Source organism: Sinocyclocheilus rhinocerous, unplaced genomic scaffold (assembly GCF_001515625.1).
Source record: "Sinocyclocheilus rhinocerous isolate Xijiao unplaced genomic scaffold, SAMN03320098_v1.1 scaffold1295, whole genome shotgun sequence".
In the NCBI taxonomy this organism is placed as follows: Eukaryota; Metazoa; Chordata; class Actinopteri; order Cypriniformes; family Cyprinidae; genus Sinocyclocheilus; species Sinocyclocheilus rhinocerous.
This window is the reverse complement of record NW_015660499.1, coordinates 1,043,681-1,068,679: the sequence shown is the minus strand read 5'-3', so window position 1 is coordinate 1,068,679 and position 24,999 is coordinate 1,043,681. Positions and strand designations below refer to the sequence as shown.

At 37.3% G+C, this 24,999-nt stretch overlaps 4 protein-coding genes across 5 annotated transcripts in view; 3 read left to right on the top strand and 1 right to left on the bottom strand.

The window, feature by feature from the left end:
- The first annotated feature begins 205 nt into the window (after positions 1–205).
- On the top strand, positions 206–3,526 carry elac1 (elaC ribonuclease Z 1). Its single transcript, XM_016534239.1, has 3 exons — positions 206–516; positions 1,315–1,791; positions 2,984–3,526. Exons 1-3 carry the CDS (start codon positions 360–362, stop codon positions 3,463–3,465), a joined length of 1,116 nt encoding a protein of 371 aa, XP_016389725.1. The 5' UTR covers positions 206–359; the 3' UTR covers positions 3,466–3,526.
- A 1,669-nt stretch (positions 3,527–5,195) lies between these two features.
- LOC107725139 (mothers against decapentaplegic homolog 4-like) lies at positions 5,196–15,537 on the top strand. Its single transcript, XM_016534297.1, has 11 exons — positions 5,196–5,257; positions 5,805–6,153; positions 7,092–7,266; positions 7,363–7,392; positions 8,546–8,734; positions 8,895–8,999; positions 9,085–9,135; positions 10,461–10,644; positions 12,565–12,733; positions 13,814–13,952; positions 14,606–15,537. The coding sequence occupies exons 2-11, from the start codon at positions 5,914–5,916 to the stop codon at positions 14,815–14,817; spliced, it is 1,494 nt and encodes a 497-aa protein (XP_016389783.1). The 5' UTR covers positions 5,196–5,257; positions 5,805–5,913; the 3' UTR covers positions 14,818–15,537.
- Positions 15,538–19,129: 3,592 nt separating this feature from the next.
- On the bottom strand, positions 19,130–22,704 carry LOC107725138 (RNA-binding E3 ubiquitin-protein ligase MEX3C-like). Of its 2 annotated transcripts, XR_001638095.1 has the most exons (4): positions 22,646–22,704; positions 22,013–22,518; positions 19,489–20,849; positions 19,130–19,360 (listed from the first exon to the last, which is right to left on the bottom strand). XR_001638095.1 is itself a non-coding variant. In XM_016534296.1 (3 exons), exons 2-3 carry the CDS (start codon positions 22,488–22,490, stop codon positions 19,759–19,761), a joined length of 1,569 nt encoding a protein of 522 aa, XP_016389782.1. In that variant the 5' UTR covers positions 22,491–22,518; positions 22,646–22,704; the 3' UTR covers positions 19,475–19,758. The 2 variants fall into 2 exon arrangements, 1 of the variants encoding a protein (XP_016389782.1); XM_016534296.1 differs by lacking the exon at positions 19,130–19,360 and having other exon boundaries at positions 19,475–20,849.
- A 1,448-nt stretch (positions 22,705–24,152) lies between these two features.
- stpg2 (sperm-tail PG-rich repeat containing 2) overlaps positions 24,153–24,999 on the top strand; it is an 18,613-nt gene continuing 17,766 nt past the window's right edge. The window contains exon 1 of the mRNA XM_016534222.1: positions 24,153–24,359. Within this exon, the coding sequence (XP_016389708.1) occupies positions 24,254–24,359 (106 nt within the window). The 5' untranslated portion in view covers positions 24,153–24,253. The remainder of the gene's footprint in view (positions 24,360–24,999) is intronic.

Genomic DNA, 24,999 nt, shown 5'->3' with positions numbered 1-24,999 from the left:
TAGTGTGTGATGTTATGCTGACCTCTAGTGTTCCTGAAAATAGCTCAGCCTTCTTAATGTAATGTATCCATTTTTAACATCTTTTTTTAATGAATAATTATCGTTTTAATTTATTGATTTACATACTTTTTACAAATAGTATGCAGTACACTCACAATATACAATAAAAACAGTAAGTGCGTGTAGTGTATACTGTGCAGTACGCGACAGTCGTATGAGTTATTTGGGCTAGTACGCGTCGTGCTTGTGCCCCGGATGTTGTTGTTTGAGCGCGTGTTCAATGGCTCCGCTGGTCGAGATCGAAGGTGCCGGTTTATTCTAACGGTGTTTAACGTGTCACATGCCGACAAAACAGCACAATGTCTATGGACATCACGTTCCTCGGGACCGGCTCCGCTTACCCGTCTCCCTGTCGCGGCGCGTCTGCGCTTGTGTTGCGGACTGAAGGGGAGAGTTGGCTGTTTGACTGTGGAGAGGGAACACAGACTCAGCTCATGAGGAGCTGTCTTAAAGCCAGTGAGTCTGCTTATAGTCTCTGCTTATTTTTCTTCTTCAGTCTTTGATTGTATCGTGAGTTCATACCCTGTAAAAACTCATTTCAGAGGGGTCCTGTCGATGTTTACATGTTCGTGCTCTCATAAGTGAATCCTATGAATCTGTCAAAAACAAGGATCACAAAAGCAACAGAAAGGAATAATTTGTTTATGCCTATGGGAAATATTTTAGGCGCCCTTACAGGCCAGCAAGTTTTTTTTTTTCGCCAGTGTGACATTATTTTAATGACAATTCCGCACCAAATCTCTCATTACTGTAAAGATAAATAAATAAAAATAACTATAATAATAGATAAAAATAATTAAAATTAAAAAACGTTCACTAGTGCTGTCAAACGATTAATCGCGATTAATCACATCCAAAATAAAAGTTTTTGTTTACATAATGTGTGTGTACTGTGTATATTTATTATGTATATATAAATACACACACATGCATGTGTATATATTTAAGAAAAATTTTTTACATTTAAATATACTTATATATTATATAATTTATATGAATATGAATATATACACGTAAATACATGTAAATATTTTCAAAATATATGTTGTGTGTGTGTGTGTCTTTATATAGGCATACACACATATATTATGTAAACAAAAACGTTCATTTTGGATGCGATTAATCGCGATTAATCGTTTGACAGCACTAATATATACATATATAGGACTGTTATAAAAAATAAAAATAAAAAAAACTTTTATTCAGCAAAAAAATCATTACTGTATAGTGAACTTTCCTGTGTTCCCTGTCCAGGCAAAATCACCAAAGTGTTCATATCTCACCTCCATGGTGATCATCTGTTTGGTCTTCCTGGTTTGCTGTGCACCATCAGTCTGAACTCAAACCCCCAGCCGGATCAGCCTGCTCCCTGCGTGGACATCTACGGCCCGCGGGGGTTAAGACGCTTCCTGCGTGTGGCGTTAGAGCTGTCCAGCTCGCAGCTGCTCTTCCCGTATGTGGTGCATGAGCTGGAGCCGGCGGATGAGCAGTGTCCCGCGGAGGGACGTCTCAATCCTGCGCTGACCGCCAGCAGCGACACGCTTCACCCACAGGAGCGGCCCGGCACAAGCGTACGGCTGGACCAGCACACAGACTGTTACCACCTCATTGATGACAAACAGTTTGTGGTTAAAGCATTCAAACTCTACCACAGAGTCCCGTCATTCGGATTCTCGGTGGAGGAACAAGAGCGGCCAGGACGGTTAAACACAGAGCTGCTGAAAGAACTAGGTAACTTGTTAAAGGCAAAAAGCCTTATTTCCAGAAGGAGAAAAGCTGATTCATTTATTATTATTTGTAATTGATTAATTTACTATTTAGCCGTTTATTTTAGAATATACACATATTACAGGTAATGAACCTGGAGTAACCTGAGGAAAATTGTTTTTATTTAAATTTTTTTTTTAAATCAAGTGCACAGCAATTAGGGAGAATTTTGGGATTCGCACTTTCTTTCTTTTTCAGTTACCAGCCTAGATTTCTAGAAGGCTGAAATGTGAATATGTTTTTAGATATACATTTCTACCTTTAATATGTACAAAAAAATACTACGGTAAAATGATAGTTTGCACCAATATGCTGTAGTTACTTGAGTTATTGTTACTTCCATAACTTCGGTATTTTTTATTTAACAAAATCGGAATGCTTTTTCTGAATGTTTTAAATATATTTTATTAAATTGTGCTAGTTTAAGTTCTCTTAGGAAATTATATTACTCAGCAAGACTCATTGAATTTATATATTTGCAAAAAGTGGTAAATCGAATGCAATGAATGAATCCATAACAAATTAGGCCTATGAAGAGAATCCAGAATATGAAGATCCGGAATATTAAGAGAATCCAGTTATAAATGAAAGATCTAATCATTGGTTTTATTTTGAAAATAGAAATGACCAGACTGTATATAAGATATTGAATTGGTCCCATGTATATTTATTGAAAGGAGAAGAATTGCCTGTATTTTTTTTTAAAAATTTTTAAATCAACTATCAATTTGAAAGATTATTTATCAGTTTGTTAAAAAATTATATATAAATATATAATTTCTACTTATATGCAAATTGTTTTTTGTATATAATTTATTGAAGTATTGTTATTAAGGCTGATAAATATTATTATTCTTGAATTTTATATATTTTAATAATATAGCCTTTGATGCTGATATGGCTTAAAATGGTAAATATGATAATATATTACTCCGCAAAAGTAATTTTTAACAGAGTCAACCCTGAATTGTTACGCAGCATGTAAATAGCCAGTGAAGCTGGCATGGTGTTAAAACACCAACCAACCGATTTTATACTACATCTGCTAATACAGTTCAAAAACATCAAAAACCAGTAATTAAGCAGATATGTTACCACATTGATTGAACTGTAAGATTAAGATTTAAAAAATCTCGTTTTATGTCATCTTATGCAGGTTTGAAACCAGGACCTCTCTATGGGCGTCTGAAGAATGGCGAGTCTGTGACTCTAGAGAGTGGTCGTGTACTGAGCGCCGGCGAGGTGCTGGAGCCGCCGCTGAAGGGCCGTAAGGTGTGTGTGTTGGGCGACTGCAGCGCGCCGCTGGGGGAGGGGTTTAAACGGGCGTGTCAGGGGGCCGATGTGCTGGTGCACGAGGCCACGCTGGAGGACGGGCAGCAGGAGAAGGCCGTGGAACATGGGCACAGCACTCCCAGCATGGCTGCTGCAGCGGCGCTCGCCTGCGGCGCGCAAACACTGGTTCTGCACCACTTCAGTCAGCGCTACAAACCCCAAACACTGCGGCGGGACGGAGACGACGACGTGACCCAGCTTAAGAGACAGGCTGAGCTCGTGCTGCAGGGGTCGGGGATGGAGGTCATCCTCGCTGAAGACTTTCTCACGCTGCCTATTGCGTTCAAGAAGAATTTGACACAGTAGTACCTTATGTATGGAAACATTTTTAATTATATTTTAATACAAGGAAATATTTGAATAAAGTCTGCCATTTTTACCATTTTCTTGAGTGTTGTTTATTTAGAGCTGAGTTTTTGAGTAAATGTGTATTGATTGAGTGAGTGGTGTGTTAAATGTGTACGCCTCTCTGTTGGACATCCATGGGCAGGTAAGATTTTAACTTGTTTATTTATTGTTAATCATTTCATTTTCATAAACGGAGGCTGCTGGACCAGTGGACTGAGGTTTGTAAGTCTTGATGCATCTTATTTGTCTGACAGGTATAAACCATTTCAGTGTTGTGTATGATGATGCTTTACCCTACGGTTTCAGACCTCTAAATTATCAACACGATCAAAACCTTCCTGAAAAACCTGTTGCACTCAATCTACTACATGCCTTCTGTCGTCTGATTGATAGTTTAGGCTTTTTAGCAAGTAAAAGGCCTTTTAGTATAATTGTAAAAATTTCCACCTTCAGCTCATCTTTGTATTGCATTACATTTGTTTTATCATAAAAATAAGCATTTACATATCTTACTGGGACATTATTGGAATATATACAGTGACGACTGATAATTATATGCATTTTATGCAGGTATTCTGCTATACCGTTATAAAGATCTCATTGATTTACATTACAAGATATCAGAATTTCATCTTTCTTTTTGCCGCATAAATAACCACCAAATTACATATTTTGCTCATTCAGGTCTCTGAATAAAATAGTTTTTTTCCTTTTTTTCTGTTTTCCACCTGGATCATACTATAAGGGCCATAAATGCCTATAAAACTCATGTTCAAATGTTTTATTTAAATTTTGTCCAATTGCTGGTTCAGGGAAAAAAAAGTGTTATTTCATATGTCAGGCTTTACAGGGTTAATGGTAAGTAAAGCATGTATAATTTCTGTCATTAGCAGCACCGAAGTAAATTGCATTAAAAATTTCTGTTTTTAATCATGTTTCAGACATTGTCAAACAGGTTGTTCTGCTCTAATTTCACACCTTGGCTTGATCCATGTCAGGTCAGGCTCAGCTGAATCACTCAAACAGATTTGCAATTCTCATTTGATGTTGCAATTGGTGCAGAAATTCAAACCTTTTCGCATTTATGTAGAATGATGCACCTTTAGGAGTAGGATTGATTCTGCCTGTCATACAGGTTTAAAGATGTGTCAAGACAACAGATTAAAAGAAATCCTAGTCTAGAAGTGCCAAATCTTGAATTATGTTCAGAAATGTACTGTATATACTACACACTGCCTTTGAACAGTATGCAGTATCATAAAAGCTTCGAACAGTTCTGTGCCACATTGTTGCATAACTTAGTCTGATCAAAAACCGAGCGAAGATACTTGTGAAAATTGCTGCAGATATTGTTTCCAACTCGTTCATCAAAATGGAAATAAATTCAAACGCACTGCATTGTGGGATACACTATTTCCCGCAGTGTGTAAATATAGCAAGTCTTCCAGGAATTCTATGCATACAGGCAATTTGCATACTGTGTGTACAGTACACTGCAGTAAGAAGATGTAGTACCGTCTGCTATCATGAACAAAGCGCTGTTTAGTAAGACTAAGTATTCTCGTATAAAAGTATATAACACATTTTGCCTATGACTGGCCTTTTAAATCTTTCACCAGCTGCTTTACTCTGTCTAGTAGCTCTCCGCATCTGTGTGGGCGGGGCGTATTTACGCTCACGCGACGTCACTCGAGCGATGACATCACAGCGCTTACGTAGAGACGGTCTCCCTGCCTTGACGCCATGAATCGTAAGCGTTTCTGTTTGTATTTTCTCATTTTATTTTGTATTCCTGCCTCATATCGCACTCTAGCAATAATGTAGGCACTTTACTTATCCGTTCCCCGCACATTTAAGGAGTAACGTTACCTGCTAGCCAGTTAGCTCGTTAGCCTCACAGTGATATCAGTTGTATTGTCAATAGAGACTGAACTGTGTGATTTATTATTGTCACGTTCACACATATTTGACTGCTGTAATAATTAAGTGTAATGATGTGCTTTTGATGAGTTTATAATTTGTTAATAGATCAGTATGACTTAATTGGGATGGTACGTGTTTCCATCATCACTGTTTTTAAAACTGATTAACCAATAATTCTGCATAAATATGAACAGAATTGTGTGTAAATCAGTTTTTAGCATCAATAGTAATTATATCTATCTATCTATCTATCTATCTAATTCAATTATTCAGATCAAATATAGGCATGACATAATTTTGTTTTTCTAAAGCACAGTAAAAAAAAAGAAAGAATGCATATTAAGTCATGCTTACAGTCTCTCTGTGTTTTTTAGGCCGGTGTAGACCACGTCTCGACATCAGGGTGTGAAGACAGACGCTTGGGAGGTTTGAAGGACGTGGGTTTGTTTATTCTCACCTGTGCTGGAGTGTAATTCCAGCAGCATGTCCGTCTCCAGCACACCCACCAGTAATGATGCCTGTCTGAGCATCGTCCACAGTCTCATGTGCCATCGACAGGGAGGAGAGAGCGAGTCTTTCTCCAAACGAGTGATAGAGAGCTTGGTGAAGAAGCTGAAGGAGAAGAAGGAGGAGTTAGACTCTCTGATCACTGCCATCACTACGAACGGAGCTCATCCCAGTAAATGTGTGACTATACAACGCACGCTAGACGGTAGACTGCAGGTCTGTTTGACTATAAAAATCGACGATTTTACTGCCTTCAAAGAATAGTTCACCCGAAAATGAAAATCTGCTGAAAATACTCACCCTCAGGCCATCCAAGATGTAGATGAGTTTGTTTCTTCATCACAGATTTGGTGAAATTTAGCATTGCATCACTTGCTCACCAATGCAGGGAATGGGTGCCGTCAGAATGAGAGTCCAAACAGCTGATAAAAACATCACGGTAATCCACACCACTCCAGCCTATCAATTAATGTCTTGTGAAGCCAAAAGCTGTGCGTTTGTAAGAAACAAATCCATCAAGATGTTTTTTACTTCAAACTGTCGCTTCTGGCTAAAATGCAAGTCCATAATCCATAATAACACAACAATAACCAAAAAAGTCCCTCCCCTGTTGTCCTTTCACATCAAAATCCACTGACAATATTTGTTTAAAACTGTTTTGGACTGTGTTCACTTGTGAACGTACTTGATGGGTGCGTATTTCTCTTCTGATGCAGGCGAGATGACTTTTTCGCTGGAGAAATCAATTATTATGGACTTGTATTTTAGCTGGGTGCAATGATTTGAAGTTAAAAACGTCTTAATGTTGGATTTGTTTCTTACAATCGCAGAGTTTTTCTCTTCATGGGACGTTAACTGATGGACTGGAGTGGTTTGGATTATTGGGATGTTTTTATCAGCTCTCATTCTGACGGCACCCATTCACATCCATTGGTGAGCAAGTGATGTAATGCTACATTCCTCCAAATCTGTTCTGACGGAGAAACGAACTCATCTACATCTTGGATGGCCTGAGGGGGTGAGTATTTTCAGCAGATTTTCATTTTCGGGTGAACTATTCCTAGGATGTTAGAAATGGGAACCCTGTCCTGTATCTTAATTTCTGTAACCACAGTTTAGCTGTGATGTGTGAATGCATTTTATTTGTTCCTCAGGTGGCCGGTCGTAAAGGATTTCCTCATGTCATATACGCACGGCTGTGGCGATGGCCAGACCTGCACAAGAACGAGCTGAAACACGTGAAATACTGCCAGTTTGCCTTTGACCTGAAATATGACAGCGTGTGTGTGAACCCGTACCACTACGAGAGGGTCGTGTCTTCAAGCATCGGTGAATTGCCTTCTGTTATCTTGCTGTGATTTGAAACTTTCTTATCATGTAGAATAATTCTTATTTACAACATCTCTCTCTTTCCATTCTTTCCAGATCTGTCTGTTCTGACTCTGGGCGGCCCAGGTGAGGGTGCTCTTAATTAGTGCTGGGCGGTATACCGGTTCATACCGAATACCGGTGTTTATTTTTGTGATATGAATTTTTTACCGCAATAATGCCGCGATTATAAGTGAGAGTGACTCCTGGTTAACATTTAAAAGGGGTCGTGTTTAGTCACTATTTATTTAGTGTGGTATTTTTTGACAATATTCACTCATCATGACAGTAAAATAGGGCATTATTCTAATTTATACTGCAGTATTTCCTCTCTCAATCAGTAGAAAATATGGTTAACACCCGGTCATGCATGAAAAAAAAAATACCGTCATGTACCGTGAAACCGGTATAATTTTGAAAAATACCGTGATACACATTTGTGGTCATACCGCCCAGCACTACTCTTAATTTCATAATTTTTTTAAAAATATTTACTTTCAATACTTATATTTATATATTGTTATATTTAATTTATATTTTTTTCATGTAAATTGTAAAATACTACCATTCAGAAGTTTGGGGACAGACTTTAAATGGATCAATAATAATAGCAATAATGGCATTTTATAATATTACAAAAACAAATTCTATTTCAAAAGATGCTATTCTTTTGAACTTTCTAGAAGAAAAAAAAAGAATTCTGGAAAAAAAGGATCATGGTTTATTTTAAAACATTTTAAAAGAATACTACAATATAAAATATTTCAAAAGAATATTATAATATAAAAAAGCATAACTGTTTGCAACTGATAATAATATATGTTTTTTGAGCAGCAAATCAGCATATTAGAATGATTTCTGTAGGATCATGTGACACTGAAGACTGAAAATTCAGCTTTGCATCACAGAAGTAAATAGCATTTTAAAATATATTCAACTATAAAACTTGTATTTTAAATGGGAATAATATTTCACAATTTTTACTGTATTTTTGGTCAAGTAAATGCAGCCTTGGTGAGCAGAAGTGACTTTCAAAAGAATGTAAAAACCTTACAGACCCCAATTTCTCCCACATCACTCTCTGATGTAGTTAAAAAAACGTTTAAATTCAAATCAATATTTCATGTCTTTTTATTTGCTAATTAGCTAGAAGGATAATATACAGTCTGTTTCCTAGTGTAATTTATTTTGCTATAATGATCAGATTGGTGAATAAGTGATTTGGCGTGTGTATGTGTAGGTCCGAGTGTAGATCCCCTGGTGAAGGATGAGTTCGATGCTCAGCCATCTCATTCTGCTGCTGATGGACACACACTGCACACTGCCTCTTCCTCTGCCCCGCCCGATGCTTTCAACAGCCCCGCCCTTCTGCCACCAGCTGACTCCGCCTCCACTTCCGCATTCACCTGTATGGCTGCCGGGCCAACCAGTGAGTCATTATTTCATGCTTTTGTACAACCAGCATCTCCTGTTTACATGGCATGCACCACTTCATACATCTTATAGCCCTAAATCAACATGTTCCTGGCAATTGATGCTCTGATATAAGCTCTATGAGTGCATGATATCCACATGTTTTCCTCCATTAGATGCCCCCAGCTCATGGCCCAGAGGAAGCAGTTTTCCTCCCAGCATCCCTCATCAGAACGGCCACCTGCTGCACCACCCTCCTCTTCCTCACACGGGCCAGTACTGTGCGTCAGTAGAACCACCCCTAACTGCCATCACTGCCTGTTTTACTCTCATCATTAAATGTTTCTCTTTGTGTGTCTTGGTCAGGGTCAGTCCATAATGAGCTGGCGTTCCAGCCGCCCATATCCACCCATCCAGGTGAGGAATAAAACACACTGCATCCTAATTGACTGGAGATGCTATAGTATGTGAAATAAAAATTAAGGCCTGTTCACATCAACATCAACGATAACTATAACACCAACGCATGATAACATTCTGTTTATTATAAGCACATGCTGTAGTTTTGTTGTCTGCTGCTTTAAATGCTCAGGCTATTTAAAGTCAGGTGGATTCTGATTGGCTGTCAATCTTTTTATCGTTCATCAGCTGGAAAAATTCTTCAGAGAGCGATTCCAATGACATCATTCCTCTGTGTTGTTATCATTATAGTTGTGATGTGAACTTCCCTATTCTTAATTAGCGATTAATTAACGATTCTTAAAACTTTAAAGTTATCGTTATTGTCTATCGCAGTTATTATCGCTAACTAAAACTAAACTTATTAAAAACATTTTTGCTAACACGTTACAATAAGGTTCCATTTGTTAACATTAGTTAACATCAAATAACAATGAACAAGTGTTTTTATTAACTATTATTAACAAAGATTAATAAATACAGGATCACATGTATTGCTTATTGTTATTTAATGTTAGTTAATGCATTAACTAATGTTAATTGATGGGTCCTCGTTGTAAACTGTTACCACAGTTTTGTTAATTATTGTTTTTTAATAGAAATAAAAAAAAATGTTAATAGATGAAAAACCCGGTTAGCTGCCAAGGCAACATTTCACATTTTTGTTTAGTTTAAGTTGAAAAAAAATAAATAAAAAAAAATTCAGAATTAAAATCTAAAATGTAATATTAAAAAAAATTTAATAAAAAAATACGAAAATATGTAACAAAATTTGTAAAAAATATAAACTCAAAATCTCAAAAGCTAATTCAAAATATTATTAATAACTATAATACTATATAAATAAATAATATTAAAATTGCACTGTTGCCTTATCATAATATGCCAAAGATGTGTGGATCATACATTATTCCTGATAAATGTTGTATCTGTAGTATGCAGTATGTATGAATAAAAAGTACGGTATATCCATTGAGGGTTTTTGGGCTAATATTACCCACAACCCCTTGCAGAACAGAAGAGCTTGAGTTCATTTTACCAGTACATCACCTTATGTACTGTAGTATTAGTATCGTAATGTGTTTTTACATGCAGCAATGTACAGTATGTACTTTCCCATCATCAGTGAAGTGCATACTTTTAGTGCATTGAAGAACATTTTAGTTTTAATGTTAAGCTTTAGTTTAACATTTTAAATATGCATATTTCAGAATTCATATTAAAATCCTATGATCTAAGTGTTAAATGGACTAATTGATTTGTCACCGTGCTGTTTCTCTCAGCTCCAGATTACTGGTGCTCGATTGCGTACTTTGAGATGGACATTCAGGCGGGTGAGACGTTTAAGGTGCCGTCTAACTGTCCCGTCGTAACGGTGGACGGTTATGTTGACCCGTCAGGTGGAGATCGCTTCTGCCTCGGCCAGCTGAGTAACGTACATCGCACAGAGGCCATCGAGAGAGCCAGGTATTATAATTATATAATTACTGGTAACCCTTGTCAGTGGTATTTCAGTGTTATTGAGATACTATGATAGTTTTTATTCATATTGTGAATTCATTTATTTATTTATTTTTTGCATTTTCTGTTTTCAGTTTTAGTTAAAGGTTTTAGTAATTTTGTTTTTGTTATTTTTATTATGGTTTTTATTCATTTTATTTCATTTTATTTAGTTTTAGTTATTTTAGTACATCAAGTTAATAACTAAATGAAATGCGAGATAAGAATTAGTCTGTCCCAGACAGGGTTATTATCGTTAAAGGAAACATAAACTATTAAAACATTTTTGCTATTTGAAGTAAAGCTGGGTTATTCTAAAGTGACTTAAATAATGCATTTAACGTCAAATAACCTAAATGTAGACTTTTAAAAATAGACGCGTCAAGTATTCGCTGTGTATTGGTTCATGTTTGAGGCATACGATGTTCAAGGAAACCAAGACTCGCTAAAGCAGCGCATTCTGTTGTTTTCTTTATTTTTTTAAAGGCATGACATTTTGTTTTATACTATTATATTATATTATATACCCAATTATTATATTATATACTATTATATACCCAAATCAAAGCATTATTCTTTCCTTTTTGTATTAGTGTTTAAAATATTTATTTTGAAACGAATTAATGAATTACTTAATTAAACAAACAAGCTTGCTGGGGGACCAGGGTAGGCTATGACAGCTGTCATATCATACCCTGGCATGCCCAGCTGATGCAAAGCATAGAATTTATATCTACACAGAAGAAAGCCCAGGCTCTGCCACGGTACGGTTTGTGTCGAGCCATTCATTAGTCTGGTTGTTTGATGAGAAAAAGATTAAAAATGTAGTTGCAATAAAACTGGTTTAGAATCCCTACAATTGCAGCAGCAGAGGACTAGTATTCTGCCGCGCGGAACAAAAAAAACGAAAATTTTGTCATTTTCTACTTTCAATATTAAATAAAAAATCAAATGACCAAAAGATACACTGACCGCTAAGTTTCTTATTTCATTCTCATTGCCTAATGCTATGTTGGCAAATATGCTATCGTCAAATATTGCTCATTGTTTAAGGCTAGTTGTTCAGTAACATGTTTGCTAGGCAAGCTGTTGTATTTTGACATGCTGGTAACATTACCCAGTTAAACTTTCCACAGCGAGCCTTGTTTTAAATCTGTTGTTTAAGGCTGTCTGATATGAAATAGGCTTGCTGCTTCAGGCTCATCTAGTATTGGGAATGCTGTTTCATTAAACTTATCCGACTATTATTTCCAACACGCAACACGTTTAAGTCAGTGATATGCTGTTGCTTAAAGCTATCTAGTGTATCGGTAATGTGCTTGATACTTAACTCGCAGTATGTAGATTCCGCTACTAAGGTTGTTATTAATGCTAACGTTTATCTGGATAAGGGCAACATGCCTGTTGCCTAAATTTCGAGTGTTGACCATATGCTGTACTGCATTAAAGGGGCTTGCTGCTCTTCTTAGCTGCTTATAAAGAAGAGCACCGCTTCGCTGCCACTGTCCTCCCGAAGGGGCAAGCTGCTCTTCTCACCTGCTCATAGCAGAAGAGCACCCCTTCAGTTAGCTTGCTGTCAGCATGTGGTTGTGGGTGGGGGAGTTCAGCATATGGTTTGTTTTGGGGGGTTATTTATGCGCTCCCTGCTCCTATCCATGCTAGGCTGCATGAATGGGCAGGGAGTGTTGCCCAGAACAGAACCATACCCCCAACCTAAAATGTATGCTAATTGTAAGTTATCTTTGACGATAGTGGTCCTGACAGAACCAACAGCGTTGAATGACATTATGCCAGTCGATTGTCTTTTCTCCTCCACACCTACCCACAATTCTCCCTTCTGCGATGCAAACAAGTAAAGCTCGTTTCTCTCTGTTTTCTGTTCTGCAGGCTTCACATCGGTAAAGGTGTTCAGCTGGAGTGTAAAGGCGAGGGTGACGTGTGGGTGCGCTGTCTCAGTGACCACGCTGTGTTTGTCCAAAGCTATTATCTGGACCGCGAGGCTGGACGAGCTCCAGGTGACGCCGTCCACAAGATTTACCCCAGTGCCTACATCAAGGTAACACAAGCGCTGACCTCCATCACCCACTCCACCTGCTTATTTACAGCATACTGAAATCTTCACCAAGAAACCAAAGTATCTTATTGGACATAGTACCATTATAATAGACATACCATTATATTCTTTTGAAGTATAGAAATAGAAATGTCATATAAAAAGAAGTACTGTGGTATATGTGTATACAGTTTGAAGAAGCTACTTTTGATATTTTTAAGTAGTAACTTTTGAGTTAGCCACACTACTACTAGTTAGTCTACTAATAAAAACAACTGTTAGGCAATTTAAGGTGGCATTGTCTTTTTAAATGTAAAAAAAAAATGATTCAGTCATATTAAGTTTATAATAAAAATGTTTGTAATATGTATATTATATATCATTAATATCATGATTATATATATATATATATATTATGCTATTAATGGTTCCCTGTAAGCAAAAAAAGTTTGTAATATTACATAATAAATATTAAATAATTATTAACATTAAATAATAATATTTGTTTTCTACCAAAATAGTATTCATATATAATAATTAGTAATCATTAGTAATTAAATTATATTTGCACAATGAAAGTATTAACAATATTAATGAAATATTATTAGATCTTGATCTATATTTACAATCAGAATATTAAATATTTAATCATTATTTGTTTACAAAATATTTTTTCTGTTTACAAACATCATGGTTTATCTCACCGAAGAACAATAAAGATCTCAGTTAATGTAACCGCATTGATCTTGCTGATACATTTTAGGCTTGCCGCGATAGACGGTGCACCCTAATACATTTACAGTAAATGCAACTAATAAAATTTGAAAAATTTTGTCTGTATGGGCAGCAGAATTCATTTATGCTGGTCAAGTACCACATTTAAGATGTCGAAGTATCTTTTTGTAGTATTAGTGCTGCTTCGGGGCAGTGTAACAAGTTTGCATCCTAATAGTGTCCTTTACGTGGCCTTAACTAACACAAAGTGTACATTCAAGAGTAATTCAACATGTCTTCACAGCATCGTCATCACTTCTGAATATCAAAGGCGTGAGGCTGCTTGACGTCTGTGTTTGGTGTCTGCAGGTTCATTCAAAGAAAGGTTGTCATCGGCAGATGCAGCAGCAGGCGGCGACGGCTCAGGCTGCGGTGGCTGCGCAGGCGGCTGCAGTGGCGGGAAACATCCCAGGCCCGGGTTCAGTGGGAGGCATCGCCCCTGCTATCAGTGAGTCTTACTAACTTTCATTTGTACATGTATAGATCCATATTACATCAGTTTTCTGCCATTATGCGAATAATGCGTGAACTTTTTTTTTTTAATTGGTGGAACTAAATGATTTTTGTGATTTTTTTAAAATTTATTTTTATTTTTTTAAGTAATTTATGACATTCAGTTCTGTTAACATTTTTTTTAATACTGGAACCAAGTGATTCATGATGTTCGGATCCTATAATGATTCTTTATTTAAATTATTATATATTTTTTTCATGACAATCAGGTCCTATAATCGTTCTTTAAAACCAAATGATTTTCATGGTGTTTGTTTCTGTTAAACCGTTCTGTAACTAAAAATACTGAAACTACAAATGATTTTCGTGACATTCTGCTCTAGTAGCTTTTTTTTTTTAATTATTAGAAACAAATAATTTGATGACATAAATTTCTGTTAACAGTTCTTTAAAAAAAAATCAAAAATACTGGAAGCAACTTTTTTCATGACATTGGATTTCGGTTGTTTTATTTGTACCATATGATTTTATTGGCGTTCAATTCTGTTAATGGTTCTTGAACATCTGCATTCTCCTGCCGATGCAGTGTACTAAAATACTCTGGCAGTGTTTCCTTAGTTTAGTAATGATCCCTCCGCCTGTCCTCAGGTCTGTCTGCCGCGGCAGGCATCGGCGTGGACGACCTGCGGCGTCTCTGCATTCTGCGCATGAGTTTCGTGAAGGGCTGGGGTCCCGATTACCCTCGCCAGAGCATCAAGGAGACCCCGTGCTGGATAGAAATTCATTTGCACCGCGCTCTGCAGCTCTTGGACGAGGTTCTGCACACCATGCCTATAGCCGACCCGCAACCTCTGGACTGATGCTCGAACATTTAACCTTCAACCTTATTACAGTGCACATAGCTCAAAATGACTCAGCTGACCTTTGACCTTAGCCACGAACGTCTTGACTGATTTGTTACGCCGTCTGGCAAAACGTTGAAAACCAGCAATACTACAATACAACACTAACTCTGATCTATCCAACAGGACTGTTCATCAAACCAGTAAAATCACCCTTTTTTGAGACCTTGACTTTTGAATTTCAAACAGGAAATGGTTGAGTGGAGATGTGTAGAGACTTCATATTGCATTTAATCCAGTGTTAGTCAGATGTGTACGGTGGCCACATACACACTGCAGTGAAAAACAGATGTCACTGCTCTTCAGAGTTTGATGTTCTGTACACATGATCATTCACACAACAAAGATGAACCTTGCGCAAATCATCCGAAAAAATCAAATGCAATAGTTGTATGACTAATTTACTAAGAAATGTATCTTTCGTTGTAGTTCGTAAAACCAAAAATTCCATATTACGTAAATTGTTACTTTCATTAACGATTATGTAAAAAAATTTAATTTAATTGAATGCAGGTAATTTAGGTAACAATGGTTTTGTGGCTTATGGATTATGTAATTTGCATTGATTTGAATGCAACAATTTACGCAATCCAGAAATTGCAAAACCATTCTTTTTGTATACTACCGTTCAAAAGATTTCTTGAACGGCAAATCAGCATATTAGAATGATTTCTGAAAGATCATGTGACACTGAAGACTGGAGTAATGATGCTGAAAATTCAGCTTTGATCACAGGAATACATTACATTTTACAGTATATTACAATAGAAAACTGTTCATTTAAATTGTAAAAATATTTCAGAATATTACTGATTTTTGATCAAATAAATACAGCCTACATAAGCACATAAGACTTCTTTCAAAAACATTAAAAATGTTGAACTTGAACCGTAGTGTAAATTAATTATTTTATTTAATGCAACAATTTACATCATTTTATGAAACGGAAACAATCACAAAACAAGCTGAATATTTACACAAATTAAATATTTATATCATTTGCATTGATTTGAATGCAGCAGTTCATGTAAATATGGTTTCACAAACTAAAATTGACACCGAAATTTGTTCAGCTATATACATATCAGAAATGATATTTTATGAACATATAATGCCTAAATTCGGCTTGTTTTGTTCAGCTTGTTTTTGATGAATATAAGCATGCGGGACAGTAACTTATGGGATTCACTTTTGTCACTTCCAAATCGTTGCAATGAGTATGTGGCCAGAATATTGTCCTTTGTGTGTGTTAATTTGTTTTTTATTTTGCATTTTTTATAACTTTAATGCTAACTCATTTATGTCAAGCACTCGATTACTTTATCACCTGTTAAGATTTTCCCTGGAAGGGCTTCGTCTCAACAAGCTGAGTGCAGCCTGCATCCAGATCTGTTTTAGATTATTAGAAGACATGAATTATGATTTCTTGGAGTTGGAGCCAAACTTTGTTGGAGCCAAAATGAAACTGTTTCATTGTACTAACCAGTTTTGTCCTCTCAATGGATGTGCATTTTTTATGATTTTTTTTAGTGATGCATGTTCATGTTGGCATGGAGATGGAGCAACCTGGGATAAAGAGTTGGCAACAGTATTGAATATGAAGGTGTGTTCAGAATTGCATACTACTATTTTTGCAGCATGCAGTATATTGTTCATAGTTCATACATGATCAGATCGATTTGATGGATTTTCCGTGTGATTAAACTAGAGTAATAAACATACTGCAGAAATGTGAGACTCAGTATTTGATCAGAGTGCGAAAAGTTGAAGATATTACATAAAAATTAGATTACAAATGCAAAATAAGTGCACTCATTTCCACTGATAACTGGATGCCACTAGAATTACACATGCAACTTGGCACAAGGTGAAAATAATACTATTAACAGTACTGTAGATATGAGAATACAGTAATTATATTTCATGGCTTTCAGTCATTAATGTCATTTAACAATGCAGCTGTTCTTTCTGAAACTATTAAATGTGACAAACTGGTTTCTATTTTTTTTTTATGTTTGTCATTATATAAAATTGCATCAGTGTTTTTTTGTGTAAAAATCAGAAGCTGTATGGACTACCTTGAGGCTGAAAAATTACCATGGTACAAAAAGTTTCTACTAAAATGCAACGGTTTCCACTGCACTGAAATCAATATAATTTATGACTGCACTATTTTTGCTGAAAATGTGGTTACCATGGCAGTTTTCATAAGGGAGAACTATACTACCAAACTTTGTGCTTTTCATGAATTTCATCAGATATTTTATTCATAGATTCATTTTTGCAACAGCAGTTCGACCGCAGCTTGGGATGCAAAAATACGGATGAGCCCTAGCTGAAAATAAAACTCAAATCACACAGAGCACATAGGTTTTAAATGAAACAATTTATTAAGGAACTTTTAATATCAGAAAAATAAAAATCTTGATTCTTTTTTACAGCAAATATATAATATCAGTGCTTTGGCCACAGGACAGTATGGCCATTTATCATAAAATATATTTTAAACTTTAAGAATACAACTTATATGCCTTAATGTCCCTGCATAAACGTATATACATATTAAAAGAACAGTAAAATTATCAAATAGAGAAACATAGTTGCAGTGTGATGGTAAAAAATCCCTCTGATAAACATAAAATTCCTAGTCATGTTTAACTTAGGACTTTTATTTTGTTCATAATGTGGTAGTATGCAGACCTAATGCAGCATGTATATATATATATATATATACATCTATATTGGATCCTTGGCTTTTTTGTTGCAGGTTAGGAATCATTAGATAATAAAACATGCAGGTGTGCTCTTTTCTGCTCTATAGTAATTAACATCAATACTCTACAAGCTAATACTTACGGCAGCCGACTGCTCGCCAGATAGTCTTAATATAGATCTTAAATCTTAATATATATGTATTTGAATATGAAATATAAACTACAGAAATACAACAAAATTGTAAAAAAACAAAAAAAAAAACTTTCATTGTGAATCTCGAGAGGTTATGGATCTCCGATGCCTTAGTTTCTTTGAGTTTAGTGGTGTTTGCACAAAGTAAACAGGCGCAAGTAGCCGTTGTCAACCTACACTTTGAAAAGTTTATACCACATTATCTTTGACAAAATCACTCCTCTCAGGTCCTGAAAAACGACCCGCTCCTCTCGGTACGACACCGTGCGATGTCCTGGCAGGACCCATTCATTTAAGGCAAAGAGAGGAGTCATAAACACATACTGTAATGCAACCTACGAAAAAGGGCCTCGTGCGTGAAACAGTTCACTCTAGTTAATGTTTCCATCAAAAGTTGTGAATTATACTTGTGTGAAACATTGGAATATCGCATAACACATTTGAGAATGAAACACCATGCGTTCAAGAGAATAAATTATTCACTCCTGGAAAAATGAGTATTAAAATAATAAAAAGTTGGTGCTTTTGGGGAAGCCTGATGTTTGGGAAAGCAATTGTGTGCTGACTTTAGTATTGCACATCCAGGAATTGAAGACACCTCGATCGAGCATGACATTTTCAATGTGCATTATTTTTTTATTTGTTTTATTGCACATCTTGGCACTTCCATATACAGAGTACACATACATATTATGTAAACAAAAACTTTTATTTTGGATGCGATTAATCGTTTGACAGCACTACTTCCATCCAGCTTTTTAAATATGATATCCCAAATTTTGCATACAAATATGTGGATGGAAACATTTAATTGAATGTGAAATTGGTTTGAAACACAAGCAATGTTTACATTTATCTAAAAACTACCTGCATGTAATTTGACAGTTTACCACAGCAATTTATGCACGAACTGATTCATGAGCAATTAATTCACGCAAATTCATTTTGCTCACGTTTAAAGAAATACTTCACCTGAAATTGAAAATTTTGTCACCTTCAGGCCATCCAAGATGTAGATGATTTTGTTTCTTCATCAGAACAGATATGGAGAAATTTAGCATTGCATCACTTGCTCACCAATGGATCCTCTGCAGTGAATGGGTGCCGTCAGAATGAGTCCAAACAGCTGATAAAAACATCACAATAATCCACAAAAAATCCACACCACTCCAGCCCATCAGTTAACATCTTGTGAAGAGTCGCATGTTTGTAAGAAACAAATCCATCATTAAGATGTTTTAACTTCAAACCGTCTAAAATAAGGGTCCGCTATCCGTAATATTGCTTTCTCCATTGGAGAGCAAGTGAAGTAATGTTAAATTTCTCCAAATCTGTTCTGATGAAGAAACAAACTCATTCATCTTGGATGGCCTGAGGGTGAGAACATTTTCAGCTAATTTTATTTAACTATTCCTATAATGAGGACATGCAATGCCCTTCAATTTCGTATTGCGTACGGAGATGCTCAAAGTGGTCCTTAGGTGGCGTTCAGGACGGCTCTTTATGATCGCGTACTGCTCGACTCTAGTGTTGTGAAACAGAAACTAAAGACCACAGATGCTTTCGCAGCAACATCGCCAATCCACACCACCACCTTCATGGAATCAGGCACATGGAAATGTAAACAAACAAGTCGATACTTTGAAAACAAAAAACACAAGTGATGGCAATTTAGCACTGCTAAACCCCAGCACCGCTCACATCGCCAATCCACACCACCACCTTCATGGAATCAGGCACATGGAAATGTAAACAAACAAGTCGATACTTTGAAAACAAAACAACAAAAAACACAAATGATGGCAATTTAGCACTGCTAAACCCCAGCACCGCTCGCCGCAAGAACGACGCGACAACTAAACGCAAATCTTTGAGATGAACTCAACGGTGGTTATTAATCAAAAACCTTATTTCAACGTAATAAGGAAGAAGTATTTCAATGTAAAAAATTAACCCAGTTTACTTCTCCCCATCCCAATTTTTTTCCTCTCTCTATGCGTTTTGCAGGATGGAGTTGGAACACTCCAAACAAACGTGGTTTTGCCCACCCAGGACAAGCGCCGCCACGTTGTCTCCGCAGCGTACGCACGCAGGAACTTGGCTGTGTTTGGGGTAAGTGCGCACGTCCGGCGGAGAGCTGGAGCCTGTGCTGTCGCTAGATGGGGAAAACGCGGAACCAAAGGCCAGGAGGCTCTGGGAATTCTCCTGCACTAACCGAACCAGTGGATGATCCTCCGGAAGAGACGGAGACAGACGGGCCAGAATGGACGGAGAGAGCCTCGGCGTAGTGGGCAAACTCGCTCCTCCCTGCTCGAAAGCGCTCCACAATGACGGATTGGCGGATGGCGCCGTCATCGTTAGCCCGTCGTATCCCGCAGGATCTTCGGATACCAAAGGCAACTGGGAATCGCCAAACCAGAATGTGCCTCCGCTGCTGCCGGGACTGAGATCCGCCACTGCGCTGCCTTTCCCGCTGTAGTAGGACTCGCTAGAGTTGCTTCCGAGCGAGCTGGAGCTGTCGTTGCGATAGCCTGCGGCGTTGCTGTGGAAGTTTGAAACGCCGCCGGAGAAGAGCCAGGCTCCGTTGCCACCCGACTCGAAACCAACGTCGGTGCCGTTATAGTGGAAATCGTCATCGTCCACAGTGGTGTCCACGCTTCCTGCGGTACGCGTCACAATATGAGACTCGATCTCCTCTCGGGCTCGGTCTACATTCTCGGGCATCCCGGTCACTTCAAACACCGGTTCTTTGTCGCGGCTTGGCGTGACGATGTAGGTGTGGGTTTGCTGCTGGATCCTCTTGATAGTCGCTCCTTTTGGCCCCACCACGAGCCCTACCATTCGATACGGCACCCGAACCTGGATGGTGGTCTGTCCCGGATGGCAAGGAATGCTGTTTGTCGGTGCCACTTTGTTCCGAGACGCCCGGATGAGGGAAAAATGCTCAGCCGCGGACAGAATCTCGCGCTTAGCCGTGATGACGTCCTCCTTCCGGCCGGTCACTACAAACACGGGCTCCTCTCCTCTCACGGGGGTTTTGATGTAAGTGTTGGTCTTTGCTCTCAGAGCTTTGATTTTGCAACCTGAGGAGAACCGAAATACAAAGACAACTCAACGCTTTGCTAGCTTAAGAAGACATCTATCTATCTATCAATCAATCACAGGCATAGACAAGTGAGCTCTTCTCAGGAGTGATTAGTGCAGTCCTGGATGCTGATTGGTCAATACTAACAGACTTGATATGGTAACAGGGGTTGTCAGTGTGTTAGTTCACGTGTTAGTATTACACAAATTGTTTTCATCCAGTGCAGTGAAGAAACATCACGTCATTACAGATAAGTGGGGCAGCTGTAGTCTATAGTGTACATGACACATGCAGTTCAATGAGGTCAGTGCAAGCATATATTATTAAAACCATTTTCATCACGGTTTCATTATGAATGTGCTGATATTGAGAAATTGGCCCACACACATTACAAATAATTATGACTAATGATCAGGCTTATTATTAATATTAAAAATAAATAAGGTTTTGTCTTTTAACTTTTTTTAAAACTAAATCAAATATTTTGAATTAGTTTTTATTTCTACTTTGCATTTTATTTTAAAGTTTTAGTAATTGTTTTTTTTTTTGTGCCATTTTTAGTAGTTTTTGTTTTATTTATTTAGACAATGTCTATTTTTATTGTCTAATTTATGAATTTTTATTTCAGTTTTAGTATATCTAGTTAGTTATTTTATTTACACTAAAATAAAATGAGAAATTTTGCCAACTGAAATACGTGTTTTTTTATATTTGACTTTTTTTCAGTTAACATTTATTTTTGCTCAAGTACTGAAATGGGCTTTTTTATGGTTTTAGTTTCTGTTTGAGTTAACTATAATAACCCTGGTTCAAAGTTAATTCAGGTTTTGAAATATAGGCTACTACAAAAGATAGATAACTTCTTTTCTTTTTTTTTTATGTAAAACTTTCTGGTAACTAAACTTGCATTTTAATGTAAATACAAAATATATATTTTCTAACAAAATATTTAGGTAAAATTATATTAAAATGTTTATAATATATATATATAATTATTTTTTTCATGAGGTGAGGTCTGTGAGAATATCAGCAGGGCGAGTACAAATATGAATCACTAATCCAACTGGCCTCCTTATTGTTGAACACTGTTGAAAAGTGAGACACGATGAATCACGATATTAGAATATCAAACATGACACATTAGCAATCAAACAAACCCACCCTGCCGACTAACTATTTCCGCCACATGCTCAGATGTGGGCACCATCACGCACTCTGTTGTGTTAACGCTCTTCCTCCTGGTATTGAGCGCACACCTCTCACCCTCCTGCATCATCATCATCGCCATCATCATGCTCCCCTGAACCTGATAGCCCTGGGACTCGCCCGGCCCGTCCAGGAAGAGCACACCGGTCCCCGGGACCTCCATGGCTGTGATGGCCCTCAGCTGGTCCAGATCAGCATCATGTCGGATGATGTTGTTATTGTTAGTGTTGGTGGTGTTTTCCTCCTCTGATCCAGTTTGGGAAAAGGGCTGGAGGTCCAAAACCGCACCCAGGACACCCAGATGAGAAGTATCATGTAGTTCTGATGGACTCTCTTCATCCCGGAGGCTCATCCCGCTCAGGTTCTGAACCGGTACCGGGAGGTCCGGTTCAGTATCGTCTGACTCCAGGAGTTGAGCCGTGTTACTGGGCATGCTCGACCAACAACGTGTCCTACTTTCACTGCGGGACACACATAAACAAACAAAAGTGCCACGACAATGAGTTCTCCGCGCTCTCGTTACTGTATTAAAGTGTACAGAAATAGATTAAGTGATTCGTAAAGTGTGTTTAGTGTATTTCAACTTACAGCTGATGTTTTTAGCAGCGGCAACCGTGGTTCCGTGACCCTGTTCTGCAGAATCTCTTTGTTTACGGTTCTTCGGGGATCCTCGCTCAGGTTCGTGTACAGCGATCTGCCGCCGCTGCGCCACACACCGGCGCGGAGGAACAGTGCAGTTTTCGTTTTAGCCACAGTAGCCCTTCACTGCAGAACACAAGATCCAGGGAGCGTGGTTGGATGGGGTGGAGATTGATAGGTTTAGGGGTGGAGATGGGTGGGTTTAGGGATCAGGGGATGGAGACGGGTGGGTTTAGGGATCCGGGGATGGAGACGGGTAGGTTTAGGTATATGTAAGGTGGGAAGAGTTGGATCTAGATCCAACCACGCCCCCTGGATCTTGTGTTCTGCAGTGAGGACCATCTCGTTTTAGCAGCCAAAACATTACATGTCTATTTATTTGGGCCATAAAACACTTTAGAGGAACTATAATAATAAATCAATGACACTTTTTAAATTATAAAATAAAAAAAATAATATAATAAATATAATTTAGTCTAGTTTCTCTTGTTTTGTTCTTTCACTTCTGCTTTGGGCATTTTTTCTGTTAGGAAATTTCTGTTGAAATTCAATATCGTGACGCTGATAACATTGATTTCTTTATTTATAAATTTCGTGTTTTTCTTTAGCAGTCAGAACTTTACATTTCAATTTATTTTGGCTGTAAAAATACTTTAGAGAGGAACTATAAATTAATGGAACTTTTTAAATGATAAAATGATATGATTTCCTCAAGTTTCTCATTTGTTTTGTGATTTCACTTCTGCTTTAGGCTTTTTCTGTGACGCCGCTAATACTGTATTAGGCTCTTCGTTTCTTTATTTAGGCTATAGGCCTACATTGCTTGTGTTTTTCCTCATTTGTTTGTACTTTTTTTAAATAAATATAACTTATATTAGTTATAAAGTTTATATATTTATAAATGTTATATAGTTTTATAAATATAAATATATATTTATAAAATATATTTATAAAGTTATATTAATAATTTTTATACACTTTAGCAAGTAATATAAGCCTAAATTTATAAAAATTTAGTCCTTTATTACTTGCTAAAGTTTATAAATAAGTCAATGTTGTTTGTTTAACAAATGATGGAAAAAAAGCGATGTTTTATTCAGTCATTGTGTTTGTTTATGTTGTGGTTATGTTCGTTTTATTAACATCATTTTTATCGTTATCGTTTATCGTTACTTAATCATTATTATTATTATAGTGTTTAACCTTGTTAAAAAAATGAATAAATGTTCGCTTGCTTGTTTATTTATTGCGGTTTGAATGAAGTTAGACGCAGAGAATGAACACTTTTCACTACATAGTTTAGTGTTTTTCCACCCGTGACTGCGTTTCAGTGTCCAGGCAACGAATTAGCTCATGAATATTAGGCAGGTTAAGTGACTGGCGGCTTCAGGAAGTTTACGAACGTCTCCATTTACCTAATTAATATTCATGAACACCGCCGTCCAGGCAACGCGGCGACGCGCTCCAGTGACTGCAGTGACTCTTCACTGCTCTCACAATGTTACATTAGTTAATTACACACGTTTCATCGTTGTAAAATATAAATAATTAATCAGCATGTATGATCGAGCTCCCAGGTTCACACATTTGACATTAAGCGGCACGACGTCTGAAATTGGACCAGGATCGTATAATATCAGCAGGTCTCTGAGCGGTAAAAGGGGTGAGTTTCATTTTTGACAGGAAATTGTAATTTTTAAAACCTAAACCTGACAAGAAGCTCAGAAATTACTCTTAAGAAGTATTAAGAGGTTCTTCAGTGCTTCTCTGCAGCCTTCTTCTTCTTCCCAAGATCCATTTTTCTTTTCTGTGAAGAGTTCTTGATGTTTCATTAGGCTATAGGTTTTTAAGATCATACAGTGTTTTATTTAAAGGACTAGTATATAGATGCATTTTCTAAAAACTGGACCCGAGTCGATAGCCCCCCGGGGGCCGGGGATAGCGCCCCCCAAACTCGGGTCGGGGATAGACCCCGAGGCCCCCTATCCTACGCCGCCTCCCACGAGTCGATAGCGCCCCCCAAAGTTGAAATTTTGACTGGCTATATTGTATAGTATACTATATACTATATATAGGATAATATATATTTTCATTAATTTATTATTATTGTTGCTAAGAGTAATATGAATTATGTATGTATGTATCATGTATGTATTTACACTGAACAAAATTTAGTATATAATACCTTTTATTGTGGCCAGCCTAAGGCACATCTGTGCAATAATCATCCTGTCTAATCAGCATCTTGATATGCCACACCTGTGAGGTGGATGGATTATCTCGGCAAAGAAGAAGTGCTCACT